Genomic DNA, 16,757 nt, shown 5'->3' with positions numbered 1-16,757 from the left:
GTTCTGCATATGAGATACAGCAAATTAATTTACATAACATTGCCACAGCCCTTAGTGCTCATAGATGCAGATGGGCAGATGAATGAGAGAGCTGTGCTGCTGGCAGGACTCAAATAAAACAGAAAGTAGGGTTTCAAAGCAAACCAAACACCTTTTCCAATGGAAAGTGGGTCCTTCTTTCAATCCAGCTGTACTCAGTGTTCCCCCACCACACATGTGAAATATTCTCAAATCAGAATTAAAAATAACTAGCAGCCACACTATTCACCTTCCCAGAGAAAAACACTGGTGAAATACACAGGCTAAATATTTGTAATTCATCTAATTCTGCATTTTGGTCAAGCCCTCCAACTGTTACAATCATTTCCCAGCTCCCATGGGAGAAGTGAGCATCCCTAAACCAGGAAGGGCGAGAGACGAGGCAGACAGCAGGGACACTTGCCACAGCCTCCCAAACTCAGCACTGCAGCCTCCTATCACTGTCTCATCCTCCTTTATCTTAGCAACACCTTAATACCACCAGAGCAAGGAGTAGCTGTGCTTCTGGACAAAGCAGCACATCGCAGACCCCTTCTGCAGGGCAACAGAAGTTGCTGTCAGAAAATGTCTCAATAAAAGAAGAGCGTTCATCACCACGCGCCGCGATCCCGTCTGGAAGTGCTTCAAAGCCAATATCCAACAACTAACAAGAGCTTCTCGCTGTCGTGTGGGGCTGCTGCTCTGCCTGGTTTATTCCTGTGAAGAGTGATCGCGGATGGCTGATTATTGTAGCAGATAGCTGACCTTTATCTAAAATTCCATTAAAGAGCTTTATTGACTATAGTCTTGCGGGGTCTTTCAGGATTCACTGGGTCATTTATTCACTGTCAGATATCCATCAGGTTTTAAGCTTTTAGGAGTGCTCAAGCTCTAGGAAAGAACTATTTTTTTTGTTGTTTTTAACTGGTTTTAAGACTGTATGAGGGGTGGTTTCTTCTCTTCTCCCTCTCTATTGTGGCTAGGGCAGAGAAGGTTATCTTGAAGCACATGAAAAGGAGAGAAAACCTGGCAGTGTGGTACAGCCCCTTCCAGGGCAGGTTGGCTTGTGCACGTGGGTGCAGCACTGCCAGGCACTGCCTGCGGGTACCCAGGGAGGATGTCCTTCTCTCTGCAGTCAACAGAGATTCAGGTCTACCCACTTCATACAGCATCCCTGTGAAATTTTTAACTCCATACCATCATGCCAGGCTTTCATCTGCTGAAGCTACTTTTTCTGGGGCCACATGCCTGTCTCAAATAGAAAAATAAAAGAATGGTTCAACCCTTTCTGAAAGAGAATTTATAGAAATGGTTTATCCAAGCTAAAAAAAATGCTGGTGACAGCTCCCCCAGGCTTCACAGGAGTGTCCTGAAAGATGTTACTCCCTTCCCCATTCAGTGACAAAAAGAAGAAAGTGGGAGGAACACAATGTATGCATTGAATGAAGCAGGAGATCTGCAAAAAAAATGGTGTGAATTTGCCTTTGAGGAATGTTATAATGTGTATATACACTGGGACTGAGTTAAGGTTGCACAGATATCTCTGGCCTTTCCAGACACGGCAGTGCTTGATATTTTGTATTAGTATTACATATTACTGTTTCATTTTACATTTAGTTCAGTCTACACTCAGAGAAAAGAGAGAAATAACAAATTTAAACATTCATTCTGGGTTTACTAAAATCGTTGCATAAAACCCAAGTATTCCCAAGTGGCCAGTAAGGCTTTGATTCTGTAATTATTTCTACATCTGAACTAGCACTTCTGATGAATTTCAGAAGTATATTTTTTCCCCTTCCCAACACTTTCAGTTCTGCTGAATTTTCATCCTAAAATGATGCTTCAGTTAATCATTCATTTCTCTCACCAGTAATAATCCTGCCCCGCTTCCCCATTCATACCAGCTTGGTTACAGGCACCGAAGGCCACGCAGAGCCTCTTCCTCACTCACAGCCAGGCTGCATTCCCCACAGTCTGTATGCTCTCATTTTCTATGCATTTCCAGATCTAAAACCTTCTGTTTTCTTTCCTTTGTTTGCTCTTGGCAGCTATTGGCAGGAGACATCCTCTTAATGATCTTTTTCTGGCCTTCTAGACGACTGCTCAGACTTCTACAAATCTTTCATTATTAATGCAGAAGCCTTGTAAGTCAGTTTTAATGGCCTGTGCAATTTTTATTCGTTAGCGGGAGACATAACCTCCTCCATATGGATGTATGTTTATTAATATAAATCCTTGATATCATTTTTCCTAGTGAGAATAATCAGTAAAAGCCAACTGGCGTGTATTACACCTTGTACTGGTTCATCCAAAAATCAAAGAGCAATCTGTGCCCTGCACTATGTGGAGCACAGCAGAGCAAAGCAGCAGCTTTTCCCTGAGGTTGCCTAGGCACCAACGGCAGGGGGGTCCCGCCATTCCCCGCCACCCAGAGGCCGCATCCCAGCCGCTTTCATGTCTCCAGCCTGGGATTCATTACCTGGATTCAGCCCCTTCCTGGAGATATTCCTGGAATATCTCCAATCTCCGTTTCTATTCTGATTGGCCTTAAAAGAAGGATGGGTCGTTCATGTTTAGGGACATGTAACAGATGCCAACAAACCCATGTTTTGTCTGTAACTGGACAAATGGCTGTTAGTGCTCAGCCTTCATTACGAGCACATCCTCGCTGATGGTGTTAACTGGGAGACTTGGAAAACACGACAAAAATATGCTGTTTATTCACAAAGAAAGTATCCTGGTTTCTTTCCTATAACCAAGGAGCAATTGTCCATTTATTCCATTAAAGATTTTCCTGCTGTACAAAATGACCCTCATTTTTCTTTTAAATATACCCATTGAGTCTCAAGATGGAGTTAAATAATAACACATTTCAGAAGAAACACAAGCCATTCCCAGTGCCATTAGGTGAGGTTTCCATCCTTCCAGTTAAGCAAGAATAGTTTTCTCCTGTCTCTTTTACAACTCCCATCTGTAGGAGGAGACTTCTTGTGTTTAGCAAACAGCACAAAAGTTGGTGTTACCCCTTCTTTAGCCATGATTTCCATCTCTCCTCGTTTACTATGTTTCATCTAAGTTTGGCAGTACAAAAGGGAACAGAGATACTCCTGTGAGTCAAAACACAAACAGTACCAGAATATTTGTGCCACTGATGCCAGTATTAGTCCTGCTGGAATCTCAAAGCTGTGCTTCATTTTTCCTTTTCTTTTTTTTTAAATTAAGTAGCCCATAAAAAAGTTTAATCATGGCAACACAGCCCATTCCACCTATCTTTACAGTTAAACGATGGTTAGTGGCAACCCACCAAACTTAATGGGCAAAATTTATGTTCACAGATGGTAAATTTTACAGTACAGACCAGACCAGCAAGGCCGCAAATTAATCTCCAGTGTCATAAGAATTTCACTGCACACATGTAGAGATCATCTGTCAACAAAGTGAGCAATATGACTGTCAGGTCCAGCGAAAGCGTGAAATGCACACTTAGCCTCCAAACTGTGCCCTGTGACATAGCTGGGTCCTTCATTACACCACATCACACCACACTGCCTGGATTACAGTGTGAAAAGAAACAAATTCGCCAGACCACAGCACAACTAGAGCTTCAATCCAATCTTAAATTGTAGTTATTGAATGAAAACAAACAAGCAGGCTTAGCTTAACCAGAGCAAAGCAGTTCGGACCGATGAAAGAGACTGGAAGTGACAGCTGGAGCTTCACATATAACCTGCAGCATCACCCTGGAAGTGACATTACTGGAAGGACGGGAGTTTAAAGAGCGAGTATCTTTCAACAAAGCATATTGCTGAATCAAGAAACTGTTTCCAATTGCTTTTCAGTTTCCAAGCTTGGTTAAGAATTCCACATTTTACCAAAATGAGGAAGAATCTGCTTTTACATGAGAACTGAAGTCAGTTTTGCTAGAACAAAATCCAACATAAAATCAAATACTACACAACACAGCATGAAATAGTAAAGAGGTGCATAAAACTGAGCCTATCTGCTCTTTTGCATACTGTCAGAGCTCAAAGTTGGCATCAAACACTGTGTTGAGAATGACTTGATTTTGATCTATCATCTCATATAAGCCAGACTGCAGCTCACCCTGCTACTCTTAGAAGAGATATGATTAAAAATGATCAGCTATATTACGCAAAAATATATTTCCCTAGGCAAACATTCGCTTCAATGTATTTTTCTCTGGCTATAACACACAGAAATTCTATGTATATAAAAACCTTCTGGGTTTTTACAGACATTAGCATTCAGCTGAAACACAGGGAAAGCCTGCAAGGGAAACTGCATAAATTAGATGCAGGCACTATAGTGATTGTATTTCCCTCGGCATAATTCCCTGCCTGCTATGTGAACTCCAGCTGAATAATCTCTCCATGGGCCCCAGGTATGTCATTTGAAATAATCATAGCAACAGTTGCTGGTGTTCTCTCCATCCTGAAGGACAGGTGAACCATGAGCAGAATTGCCTTCTGCCTCTTCCTTTCAGCATTCAACTGAAGGGTAAATAAAAACACTTGCAGTTTCTCAGATGAAAAGCACAGTGCGAGCAAAGCCAAAGGAAGGACCACATAGGCTTAGATTGCACAGAGCCAATCCTGAATTTTCTGAGGAAGTATCTCTGGGCATATGAAAACATGCTGATTTATTGTAACAGAAACATCTCCTAGAGATTAACACTTTTCAAAGAAGGAAATCCCCATGGAAACCTGCCTGCCTTCCCAGCAGCTCGGGAGCACCGCAATGCACGAGCTGCGGGTCAAGAGCGTGCCACAAAGTGACTCCTGCCTGATGGCTGGGGACATGCAAGTCACAGGGGCCTGTGGGGGACAACGAGGGTCTCGGCAGCAGCCAGGCTCTCATGGCTCATCCTGGGGCTCCCGACTCCATCTGCTTCTGCTTCCCTGAAACCCCAGGTTGGTTGCTGTGCTCAGTGCTTCCAGAATCTACTTTGCTTTTTAAAGACAGCATTTCAAAACTAGCTCGGCAAGAAGTTTTTAGTGCTCTCCTGGCCAGCAGAAACATCAAATCCCAACCCTGGCACCATTTGTTACAAGGTGAATGTTATTTTAGAAATTCCATTGGCAAGAAAACATCCTCTTCTAAGACTGTCTCTAATACCTAGGGAATTTTATCTGTGGTGTGGCAAAGAGAACAAAAAACTGAGAATTAAGAGCTAATGTTAAATCCTTGCAGAGCCTTAGGCAAATTCCATAATCTCTCTGCTATAGCACTGAGGATCAATACACAACTGCTGAAACCTGACTGCTCAATGAGGTTGGTCCATCTACTGACAGTGGATACTGGACAAAACCGTATTTAATGAAGAAAAATCAGTAAAACCATGTAAAGGCAAGAAGGTTGGGTTTATAGGAAGACCCTTCCTGACCCAAACCTTTTAAAGTCTAGTTAAACCCTATGATTTTCCTCACATATTTCCCCCCAGGCCTGAGTAGTGCTTGGGATATTGTGGACCACTGCCTTCCCTCTGCCTGTGCATTGTGCTACGAACCACTTGTCCTGATTCACGCACCAATCTGCAGGTTTAACAACATGCATGTGCTACTTCACAAACATTGAATGATTTCCAAGTGCTGCAGAAAGTTTGCTGTCTGTTTTCTCAACATCTCTTCCCAAAGTGCACTTCTATCATGTGCTGCTCTCATAGTTCTCGGATCAAAAAGTTAGAAGAAAGCCATGAATCTGAGGTTTGCTAGCACGGGCTGCAACTCCTTCTTTCCCAAACGTCTTGCATTCTCTCTGCATATGACACTTGCCAATTACCTTTTGGCCCTTCTATTCCCCCAGTCTGGCTCACATTTCTCTCTGAATTTGGTCTCTACGCAGCTCTGAACCCACAGCCTGACAGCTAAGGACGTAACAAATGTACAGCACTAACCCTTGGGGTAGTTAGAAATGCCTGAATTCTCCTATTACAGTCAGATTCACAAGTAAAGGTCAGTAGAAAGTCTCAAAGCTTAAACCAAAAATGGCCCATGCAAGAAGCAGTCAGAAGCTTGACGAAGGATGGGCTGTCTTACAGAATGAAAAACGAAGACGACTTGTAAAGTTTGGATCCAAATCCTGGCTCTGCCAAAGACGTCCTACGCACGCTGAGGCACGTCTCGTTTTCTCACCTCTCAGCTCCCTCTGTACAATGCAACAAGATAGTTCCTCACCACATATGACCTTGTGCAAGATGTACCCCACGTACTCTGGAAAGATGCTAAGAAAGTTGATAAAAGGAGAGGAAGCTTCACCAGAGAAATGGAAAACCCTCCTGCAAACTGTCTAGCAAAATGGATCACAGCAGTTACCCCGGCTGACTTACAGAGGCAGAATTTAAGAGGCAGAACTACGACTAGAAGCAAACAGAATTAAAAAATAATCACACAAACATTTATAGCTTGCACTTTAAAATCAATTCCCATGTTCCAAAAAGCGTCATCCACACAGATAAATCAAAACTATTTATCATTTTCCCCAGTTGGAAAGGAAATGCTTAAGTTCTCTCAGAGAAACCCTGAATATAACCAAAGAAATTACATCTGACAGGGATTTGTCCCTATCTGTGGACTGTTCAGCATAGAACACTTTAAAAATTCTCTTACCTTAATACAAACTGGTCTGCTAGAGAGTCCTCAGCCAGGGCAACATGAAAGGTCACAACGTCACCTTCTCTGACCGGGTTGAGTGGTAAGCGAATAACGATATTTTCATCCAGCCTCAGTGAAGACTGTTTTAATTCATCTTGATTTGGGTAAACAACGATGCTACCAATCCTCTCCATAGCTGACAAAGCCTTCTGTTCATTATCTTGACCTGCATGGATATTATTTTCCCATTTTTCATCCTCTGCAGAACATTCCCCATCTGCTGTATAAATCTTATAGAAGAGCTCCACAGTAATCCCTTCCAGGGAGGCTGCTTCCTCTGAAACCAGTGGTGGAGGGGAGCTGAACCAGGTAGAAGATAATTCCAGCTCTGCAACACATAATCCCAGATGACCTGTCAGCCTACAGCTGGCCACAGCTTCTCTAGACTCCAGGAGAGCAAACATCTTCACACAAGGCAACATCTCCTCAGGATTATAGTCATCCCAGTCCTTCCCCACAATATAGAACAAGGTTTGTATTTTAGGTTTGTTGGAATAGATTGAGCTGTTGATTATGTGAGATTTTAATTTCCAATTAAAAGTGAATTGATTTGAGAAACCAAAAGATGCAGAAGTCAGCATGAGGTCCAAGGGAACAGCCTGTTCAACAGAAAAGGGTCCATACGTGGCATTTAGGACAGGTGGCAGTTTAGCTTTGTATATAAAGAACGAATCCACCCTCGACTGCAAACTGGAGTTCCTCATGATATCCTGGTTGGCTTCTTTGAGGAAGAAGTAAGTATCAGCATTGCAGATGTGATAGCTCGCAGGGAGGTACGTTGGCAGGTTGGAAAATCTCTGTATGCTGTCCATGATCCCTCCTCGGCTCTCCACCACTACAGGCCAAAGGAAACAGAAAGACAACTCTTACTGTTTGCTTAGCACACCTCTCAGTTTTTCTCAAAAGCAACGTATTCCCAGAGATCAATACTGCTAGCCACAATTACAGAACAATCCGACACAGGTACCATGGAATAACACTGTTGGCTCAAAGGTCATACACTGAAAACATGCCACTGCATCAGCTGTAAGCTCCCTTTCCACCTTCCCCAACCTCAGATCTACTTGAAAGCCATTATCAAGACTGGATAAAAGAAGGAGATCAACTGGCCAGACCCCAGTCAAGTTTCAAAACTTCTTAGTGGTTGCTCTTTGTTATTTTATTGCCAGATCAAACTTCCAACTTTTCTCACCCATGTTGCAATACACATAAGAAACTAGCACACTGAATACTAATATATCAGAACATTGTCTTTAGCCTAACACCACCGACATACAACGCCATGGGGGCCGCAAATCTGCATCACTCCCAATCTACTTTTGCCAGGTCAGCAGTTTGGAAGTTAGTGGCAAACTGATAAGGGCTTTGTGTTCTTGACACCCAAACTTTTCACACACACAAAAATGGGGTCTGATAGAGGTGTCAGTGAGATGGATTTATAGGCAAGAGTGAACTTGAGAGAAGGAGAGAAATCCTTTACATGCAAGTTCACAGACGCTTAGAAAGATTCTCTGATTTAATTCCAGAGGAGAATGAAACACATTTGGAAACCACAAAAGTTTCTCTACAGCACAATGGTCAATCCTCCAGCCAGCGCCGAGCAATTTTTCCTAGGCAAGAAAAGATTCCAGAGGGAGGGAGGGATCAAACAGACGTCTTTGGTTTGGGCTGATCTCTAATTAATAGTGAGATATATTCAATCTGGGCTGCAATTCTACCAGAAAGAAATAAAGGGTCTTTCAAACTATCAATTCATACGCTCCCACAAAAAGCCGGTGAATGCAGCTCCAGGGACTGCCAGGGAAGAAATAAACAGAAACCAAATGAATTAAAATGAAGCAGTTCCATAATGTGCAGAGATAACAAAGGAACAATGACAGAGCCTAAGGTCAAAGCTCTTGTTGTCTCTTGCTGAAGCTTAGCGGCGATTTTACTGTTTGTCAGGACTGGGGAGAGCAGATACACAACGCAGCAACTGCACAAACAACTACACCTGCTACAAGCCAGGTGATTCAGATACTTGCAGCCACAATTCAGCAGATAAAAGCTCTAATATTTAAGCTAACTTTTCAGGTTGTGTATTTTTAAAGCCTACACTTAGTGCAGCCAGATTCTAGGGCAAATTTCATCCATTTGACTTTGCTCCACTCTTGTTCACAGTTGAAATTCTGCTCATTTATTTTCAATGGCTTGTGATTATCTACACTCATTTAAATGCTTCTTATTTCATCACAACACTTCTGCCTTTACTTGTGCTGTATATTGAATTGTGTCAAGGTTTTTCTGCAGCCATTGGAATATTCTTTGTGGAAATTAGTAAATACGTAAAAAAAATACAAAAGCATAAAAAAGTTCTCAGCAGAAAACAGCATCAACAGTCACCTCTCTCACTACTCCACATGGGGATCAGATTAGGGTTTCCTCTCAGCTTCACAAGCAAATGTAGCTGCAGAGCAGCTGCCATGCAAACACCCCACTGGAGTGTCCTCTCGTTTCTTATGCCATGCTTAAACATTTCAGCCCATCTCTCATAACACACCAGTGCAGGCGACACCTTCCCCCAGTTGCACACAGCCACAGACCCGGGCACCCGCTGAAATGCAGAAACCCAGATCATGAGAAACTTCCTCCTCCCTTCCCTGTGTGAGCACTGACCTGGGCCAACTTGGTATGGCATCACACCTCACATATGGGACAATCAATTTTGTACTGGAGAAAATTAACTTTAGCCCTTCCCTTCCGCAACTCTTTTCACCCAGATGTGAGCGATGGGCACGTGGTGCACTCCCTGGGTCCAGAGACCCCAGCTCTCTATGGGAAACCAGGAAGTGTGAGTAGTAATAAGCAACTCTGGAAGAAGATCAGAGGTAGTCTCCTCTAGGCAAGAGGCTAACCAAGCTGCAAGCAGTGTAAGAGGCAGGAGGCACAGGTGAGAGAGGGCAGAAAGCAGTAGGTGCTGCATAGCTGAGATGGACACATTGCTGATTAGCACCACAGCAACCCACAACAGGGGTGGAGGCAAAGAGCAGAAGCTAGTGAGCACCATTTACCAGGGGTCAGGTAATACCCCACCACTGCCTGCTGTGCTGCTCTTATCCCACCGCTGAATAACAAAGGGCTTGGGAAACACACTGCAGGTCAAACCTCATCCTGCTCATCTCCCTTGGAGAAGGGAGAAAGAAGATCAATGCCAATTCTAGAACCAAAGTCACCAAGCGGTGTTTTAGCAGCTCCATTACTGCTCTGCTATTTATAGAGCACCTTGACACTGCAAGGTTTGTGTGCTGTTGTACAACTGTACAACTCACTCACTGAAAGTGAACTTCGCTCCTGTGAAACCAGAGGCAGCAAGGGAGGAAGGGTGGTGTTTCTTCAGCAGAATCAAATGCAGACAAGCACCTTGCTGGATTAACTGTAGATAAATTGAACTACCTTTGAAAGAAATACTTTTGATAAACTGCATTTATAATTAAAACTGTGTAGCCATAAAGAACGCACAGCAGCAAGAGTAGCCTCCATTGCTGGGAGAAGAGCTAAAATCTGCCTTCTTCCCAGACACAGATTTAAACACTGACATAGTTCCTGAGCTTAAAGAGGAACCAAGAACAAGGCAAGGCTTAAATGCATTTGTGTTCACATTATAGGACTTTCCCTCTTCATTCTTTATGCAGATATTTTCTCTCTCTCGAGCAGAGATTTACACCAAGTTTAAAAGGTACGTTTTTCCCTTTCCTCCATTCCGTTACAGTGGCAACATTCAGTGCCTCTTCTCAGAACTGGCACGAGGGCTCTGATATCAGCCAGCTGTAACTCAAACAAAATGAGACACAAATTTTGTCTGAAAGCTTATATGGGAAGCCATAAACACCAGTAGACAGGGCTGGGCTTTGTCCTAGAACCAGCCTGCAACAAAATATGATATCTGAATTTAGCAGCATTTATGACACTGAAGGTACATCTAAAAAGAAATACTTCATATGATGGCAGGCCAACACCCCACCTTTTTAATTCAGCACATCAGCACCACAGCATCAATCTCCTCACAGCAGCAATCACGAACAGGACACATTTGCAGCTTTCTGGTTTGCAACAGAGCAATGAATAAATCACCTGCCCCTTTAATAAGCACTCGAGCACGATCAAAAGAGGGCAGAACATTAGATCAGAAGGTGGGTGAGTCCTAATTATGTAACAAAAGAGAGCAAGAGTTGAAGAAAAGCAACTGGAGGCCGAATGAGCATCCCCAGAGCCCAGTGCTGAAGACAGTCCATTTCTCAGACTACTGTGGCACTGGAGGCATTGAGGGGAGATGTATGGAAATAAGATGATGTTGGACATGATCTAGGATATTTAGCCTGAATTTCTAAAATAACTTTTACCTTGTAACAGGTTTTCAGGAGGTGCTTTGCTCCTTTTAAAACACTCACTTGGACTAGCCAAATACCAAGACCCCTAAAGCAACAACAGGTCTCATCATTCCCATTTTATGCCAAACCCCCTCGCTCCAGAGTTGGGCAACAGCCTCATAGCCCAGTTCATCCTGCAAACAGAGTGCAGATGGAAAGGAAACACCCTTCTGATGTTTCTGAAAAGCATAAAATCACCTTGGTTTTAATCTCACTGTACCATGGATTAATGCCATAAAAAGCAGCAAAGAACTAAGGCACATGCAAAGCCACACGTGTAGGTCACACTGTGCAGTAAGAATCTGCTGTTCATGTAACTCAAAATTTCATCCCAAGCTGTATTTCTTAGATTTCATACATTTTAATAAGAAGCAAACCAAGTATCCTACTAGAAGGCAGCGGTGGCAGTGGCAGATCAGCATTAAAAACTAATGCATCTGCGTTAAGCTGTGGCAAGAGGTAAGTCTTTAAAATTCATCATTTTCAAAGTAAAAAGGAAAATAACTCCTGTTGGAGCATGAATCCAAATTTCACATCTAAATTTTCCCTCTACTTTAGCTAGCTACTTAACAGGAGCCAAGTCTTCCATAAGCCCTCGGTAATTCTGAAGCTGAAGGTGTGAGGAACAAGAAGCGTTTAAAATTGCAACTTTTCTGATACTCTTTTTCTCTGAAAACAAACAAGAAATCCAATCCTGCACCTGTGGAAAAACTGCGAAAATGCTCAAATTCAGCTTTCCTGCAGCATCATCAGAACTGTAGCGTGAGCTCATACAGACATTCCTCTTTGTAAAAGAGGAATCATTTCAAGTAATGCAGTGCCAGTAAGTACTATGATGTTATCCATGACTCATACAGAGGCAATCAATGGCTTGTCTGTATAGGAGAAAAATCACCAGCCCTTCCCACCAGCCCTCGCTGAAGACCATAAAGACCAAACTACACATGTACATTATTCCACTATAAAAAATGGCTCTATTCATAATAATTATTTTGCTCTGGAAATGCAGGCATTATCCCTAAATAAAAACACACTGTATCTCAGAATAGGGTGTCTACACAAGGAAAGCTATTCTGTAGCTGATAAATCATAGCAGAATAATTAATTCTGGACCAGCTGGGTAGGTCACTTTCTCTCATATATTCAAGGGGTAACCCCTGATGCTGTTTAGGGACTCCAGCCATGTGCAAGGTGATTTGGCCTGGCTACAGCTGGGGAAACTCTGACTCTTAATCCTGGCAGCAGGAAAATAAGAAGGATGATTACAGAGTGGAAATGTACCATGAGTTTAGACCTCATTTGAGCACTATGAGTAGGATAAGTTTGGGTTGAGTGAGAATTTAAGGAGCCCAGATGAACACCCGCCTCGCACTCTCCCTGACTCATTCAAAATTTAATATAATATCCATGGAAGGAGGATGTCACTGTTTACTTCCACATTCAGAGTCCATCCTGTGACTCATCTCCTCAGTTTTATGTTAGGGCGGAAAAGGAAGAGAAAAACCCTCCGTAGTCCCGCTGAGGAACAACTTCCATCACCCACCATTCACAACCAAGCCTTGCTCCTTTAGTACTTGAGGCAGTTACACCATAGAGCCACACCAGCACAGAACAAAAAGACAAAACCCAAACCATAATAACAGTCTTTTCAACTGTAACAGAATAATTCGAAGATATGACACTGCAAGAAAGAGCTAAGAAGATATCCCAATATTTTTTTAACATTAAACTCAGTGCAGAAGCTGTCAACGTATAAAAAATTGTAGCATGAGAAAAGATTCTAGGAGCCCTTTGAGCTTTTTTCATTCTCCCCTCTTCTTATCCTAGTTTGATGTAATTATCCCAGTTGATGCTAGAACTCACAACCAGTGCACAGTCCTTACGTTCAATCTTGATTACACGTTTGTGGAGAGCGATCTGCTCTGCAGAACACTGCTGGTCAGGCAGCTTGTTTTGAAAGACAAGAAAAAGGATGCAATTTACACAAAAAAAAGGTCTACTTAATCCAAAAATCTCAAAGTGAAGAGAGATTCATTAACTTCTGTAGGCCTGGGACATTGTCTCACTTATCTTCGAATGTCTCAGACTTCTGCTACCCAAGTGCCACTGCAGCTCCACGTTCTGGCCACCCACTATAGGAGTTAGCCCACCTCATTTCAGATAGGTATCTAAGCCCAGCACAACTCCAGTCTCCCCTCTCAGTAAATCACTGAAACATTCTCCAGAATTCATCCATCCCCTCCTAGACACTTTTATCTTAGGGGTGATAAATCGACCCTTGGGAGGAGCCTATTTCTAGCAGTTAACTGCTAAAGGTGGCCAACGCAGACCTGTGTGCTACAGATGTAGATGTCTATGGGGTAAGGAGTGCTGGCCCATCGGATCTGACAGCTCACTCTTCCCTAAAGTTTCTCTTCCCAGACCACATGCCTATGTTTGCTCATCGCCCTGCTTCAAAAAGCTTGAAAGCAACACCTTGGGCCTCTTCAATCTTCTGTCTACTAAAATACATCTTTCAGGGCAAAATTAAAGCATGCATATGAATGAAACCCCTAATCAGGCCACAAGTTCAGTAATAAACTGCATAATTGTGTTCCAAAGCAAGTCAAGTGCTTTGCCTGCTTACCATTGCCAAAAAATAAAGTAGGATGTGGAAGTTTCCGAGCTGGTGCTCACTACACTTTTCAGCTTGCATGCATTTTGCACAGTCACCCATACTGAAAGACATACGTACAGCAAGGCCACCTACAGATAGTAATAAAACCATCCTGTCTGAAAGGCTGCCTATAAATCTTATTAAAGTAATCCCTTCCCTGAACCCAGATTATTACATTCACCTTTATGGTAGAATAAAAATTAATTTTCTCAGCTATAATAAGCGTATGATAAGGCAGCATCACTTGGGACTAAATAAAGATTATAATTAACTCCAACTGAATAAATCTAAATTTAGCTTGGACTAGCAATTTGTTTTCATACATTTTCCTCTACGACTGAGTGAATAGGTGCGGCAGGATTAAACATCCCATGCCAGTTCCAGCACTGCTGGCACAGAAAGGAGTGAGGCAGAGTGTAATCCAATACCCAAAAGGCCTGAAGATTAATTCAGGGTTCTCTATCAGCAAAAGTTTGGAAAACTGGAAAAAAAAAAAAAAAGAAACTAAAAAGGCTCAAAAGTGCCATTAGTCCAGCAAGGAAAGCATGTGAAGTGTTGGACTCCAGAGAGAATACTGCTCACTGCACTCTTTAAATCAGCATTATGCAAAACCAAGACCTCTGCCATGGGCTGCTCAGGGCACATTTAGAAGCATCCTCAGTGCTTGCCTCATCTTACTCTTTCCTACCGAGTATCTGCTTTCGGGTGCTATCAGAAATGGGCTGCAGGGCCAGAGGAATCTGCGCTCTCATTGGGTACAGCCAGCCACTCTGCACTCCCCTCATCTGCGACACCTCGGAACTGATCCCTAAAGCAATTACAAAGCAAGACGACACTAAATCACACAAGCGCATGCAAGAACACAAAGTGGAGTAAATGCACCACACAAACACTCAAAGTTTTCCTGGTTTTTTTACTTAGTTGAAAATAAATCCCCTTATAGCAGCACTACACCCAGTGAGAGACTTTTTTCTTCCAAGGAAACGAGGCTCCACTTACAAAAGGTTGAGGAACTGCCTTGTTAAGCCACCACCTCATTATTTGCCATTCTCTGGGCAGAGCATTGCTAACAGGATTGTTATAACTGAAAAGGAGGAGTTCGGGCTTGTTTACCAAAACAGACCACATATTTATCCTAACCAGGAAACAACATGCAACCTAAGCAATAAAGCCACCGTGCTTCTTCCTCTGAATTCCATGCTAGCCCATGCAGTCATTGGATTTGACCACATAATAACATTTTATCAGCTATAAAGCTACAGCTGAACCATCATTACTACAGCAGAATGGTTCTCCAAGCTGATATGCTTCTTTCCAAAGACTGAGGTTCTTTTAAAGGTAACAGTTTGAAACACAAAAAGATAAAGTAAGAGTATGTAATGCGTTACACTACTGCAACAACTTAAATTCATCTCTCATGAGGGTTTAATATTTCCTAGACAGAGCACCCTTCTGCCACCCCAGCACCATCATTGCTTTTTGAGAACTCTCAGGCTTGAGCACAATTCCTGCCCAAATATTAAACGGCCAACAACTATGCTGTCCAAAACTGAGGAGCACAAATTCCTCCTGAACCATTAACACTGAATGTTAAACTTGTCACAGCTTCTAACCCAAAGATCCAGTATCAATATAGGTTATCCAGTAAAACTTTTATTCCACCAGGGAGAGATCCCCTTTCCTCCAAGTGCTACCATCACGTCAAGGCCGGGAAGGACCTGAGATACAGGACATTAAACCTGGGACATCTGTAACTGTAGGAAGGCTATTTCAGGTGAGTTTTAGAGGCTTTTATTGCTCCCTCTGAACCCTGGGGAGTTACCTGTGGAACACATGGTAACTAAGGCACCTGCGTTTATGTGCTGGAGTAATAGAAAAAACCAGTCACAATAAAAAAAGAATTTAAAACTCTCTAAACATCCCCAAAATAGCTTTCCTTGAAACATACTGGGATGGCTTCACTATCTGTGAGTAACGTGCCCATCCCTATACCTCCTAAAATCTTTATGTCATCACGTATTCTGTTTATTCACCTCCGCCTCCCTCTCACAGGCCTGCTTCTGGCCAAAGTCTTCGTTGCTAAGAACGTTTATTCAAACGTGTCTGATCAAAAAAGCTGGAAGTTACATATATTCCTGCAGTACTACTTACATGTTGTGCAGAAGCACTATGTGGTCCCATCCAGGGACTGTACGAAGCACAGGATAACAGTGTTTCTAGCCTCCAAGGGCCAGTAAGCTCTTGCCCAAACAGGAGAAGGGGATCATTTTGATGGGTGAAGCGCAAAGGAAAACATATTGAGGGTGAACCTACAGAGACAAAGGTGAGCATGAAGAGAGCACGGGGACACTGGACACTCCCTCTCCAAAACTCAAGCAGAAATGAGTTAAGACATTCACAGGGTTTCTCCTTCGAGCCTCCATCAGCTGTCTCCAGCTCCTCCTTCCTCTGACAGAGGCAATACAGGTATTTGCACAACTAAGGTTTTCCAGCCCAGACTAACTCCCCAAGTGCTAAAAGGGAGTTTTCCTCCATATCACACTCCAAGGCCACCTCGGTGCAGAAAACTGACAAAGCTGCTTTAACTGCCCAAGCCTCAGTGCACGGAAGGTGCCCAAGAGAGGAAATCCCCCATGAGTTTTCTCATTTCATGTGGCTGTTGCAATCACTCAGGTTGCTCTGCTGGGCTGATCAGTGCCCTAACTTGCCATTCTAGTTTCAATCAGGGGTGTTGATACAGCAGTTAAAAGTCACCGACTGCTCTTGGCGAGTTTCTCTGCATCTCTCATACAGCAGCAATGGGGAAATTGTCCTGCCAGTTACAATTAGAGGCATTAGCACAGCTGCTAAAGGTCACGAATTCATCGGCTGAAAGAACTGAGTGACAGAGCAACTATTGCAAGCAAAACTGAAGTTTAAAAACACCTGATTAACCAAGGAGGGTTTCTATTCTGGTTACCCAGAGGGGAGAGATGACTGTTAAAGCCATGCATACATACACAGAGG

The 16,757-nt window shown here is 43.0% G+C and overlaps 1 protein-coding gene across 1 annotated transcript in view; it reads right to left on the bottom strand.

Annotated features, from left to right (window-relative positions):
• The window catches only part of TMEM132B (transmembrane protein 132B), a 238,414-nt gene that overhangs the window by 165,843 nt on the left and 55,814 nt on the right, over positions 1 to 16,757 (bottom strand). Inside the window, exon 2 of the mRNA XM_030501673.1 lies at positions 6,645 to 7,524. Coding sequence (XP_030357533.1) covers positions 6,645 to 7,524 — 880 coding nt within the window. The remainder of the gene's footprint in view (positions 1 to 6,644; positions 7,525 to 16,757) is intronic.

Source organism: Strigops habroptila, chromosome 11, assembly GCF_004027225.2.
Source record: "Strigops habroptila isolate Jane chromosome 11, bStrHab1.2.pri, whole genome shotgun sequence".
Classification (NCBI taxonomy): domain Eukaryota; kingdom Metazoa; phylum Chordata; class Aves; order Psittaciformes; family Psittacidae; genus Strigops; species Strigops habroptila.
The sequence above is the reverse complement of the archived record's forward strand: the minus strand, read 5'-3'. Positions and strand labels throughout refer to the sequence as shown.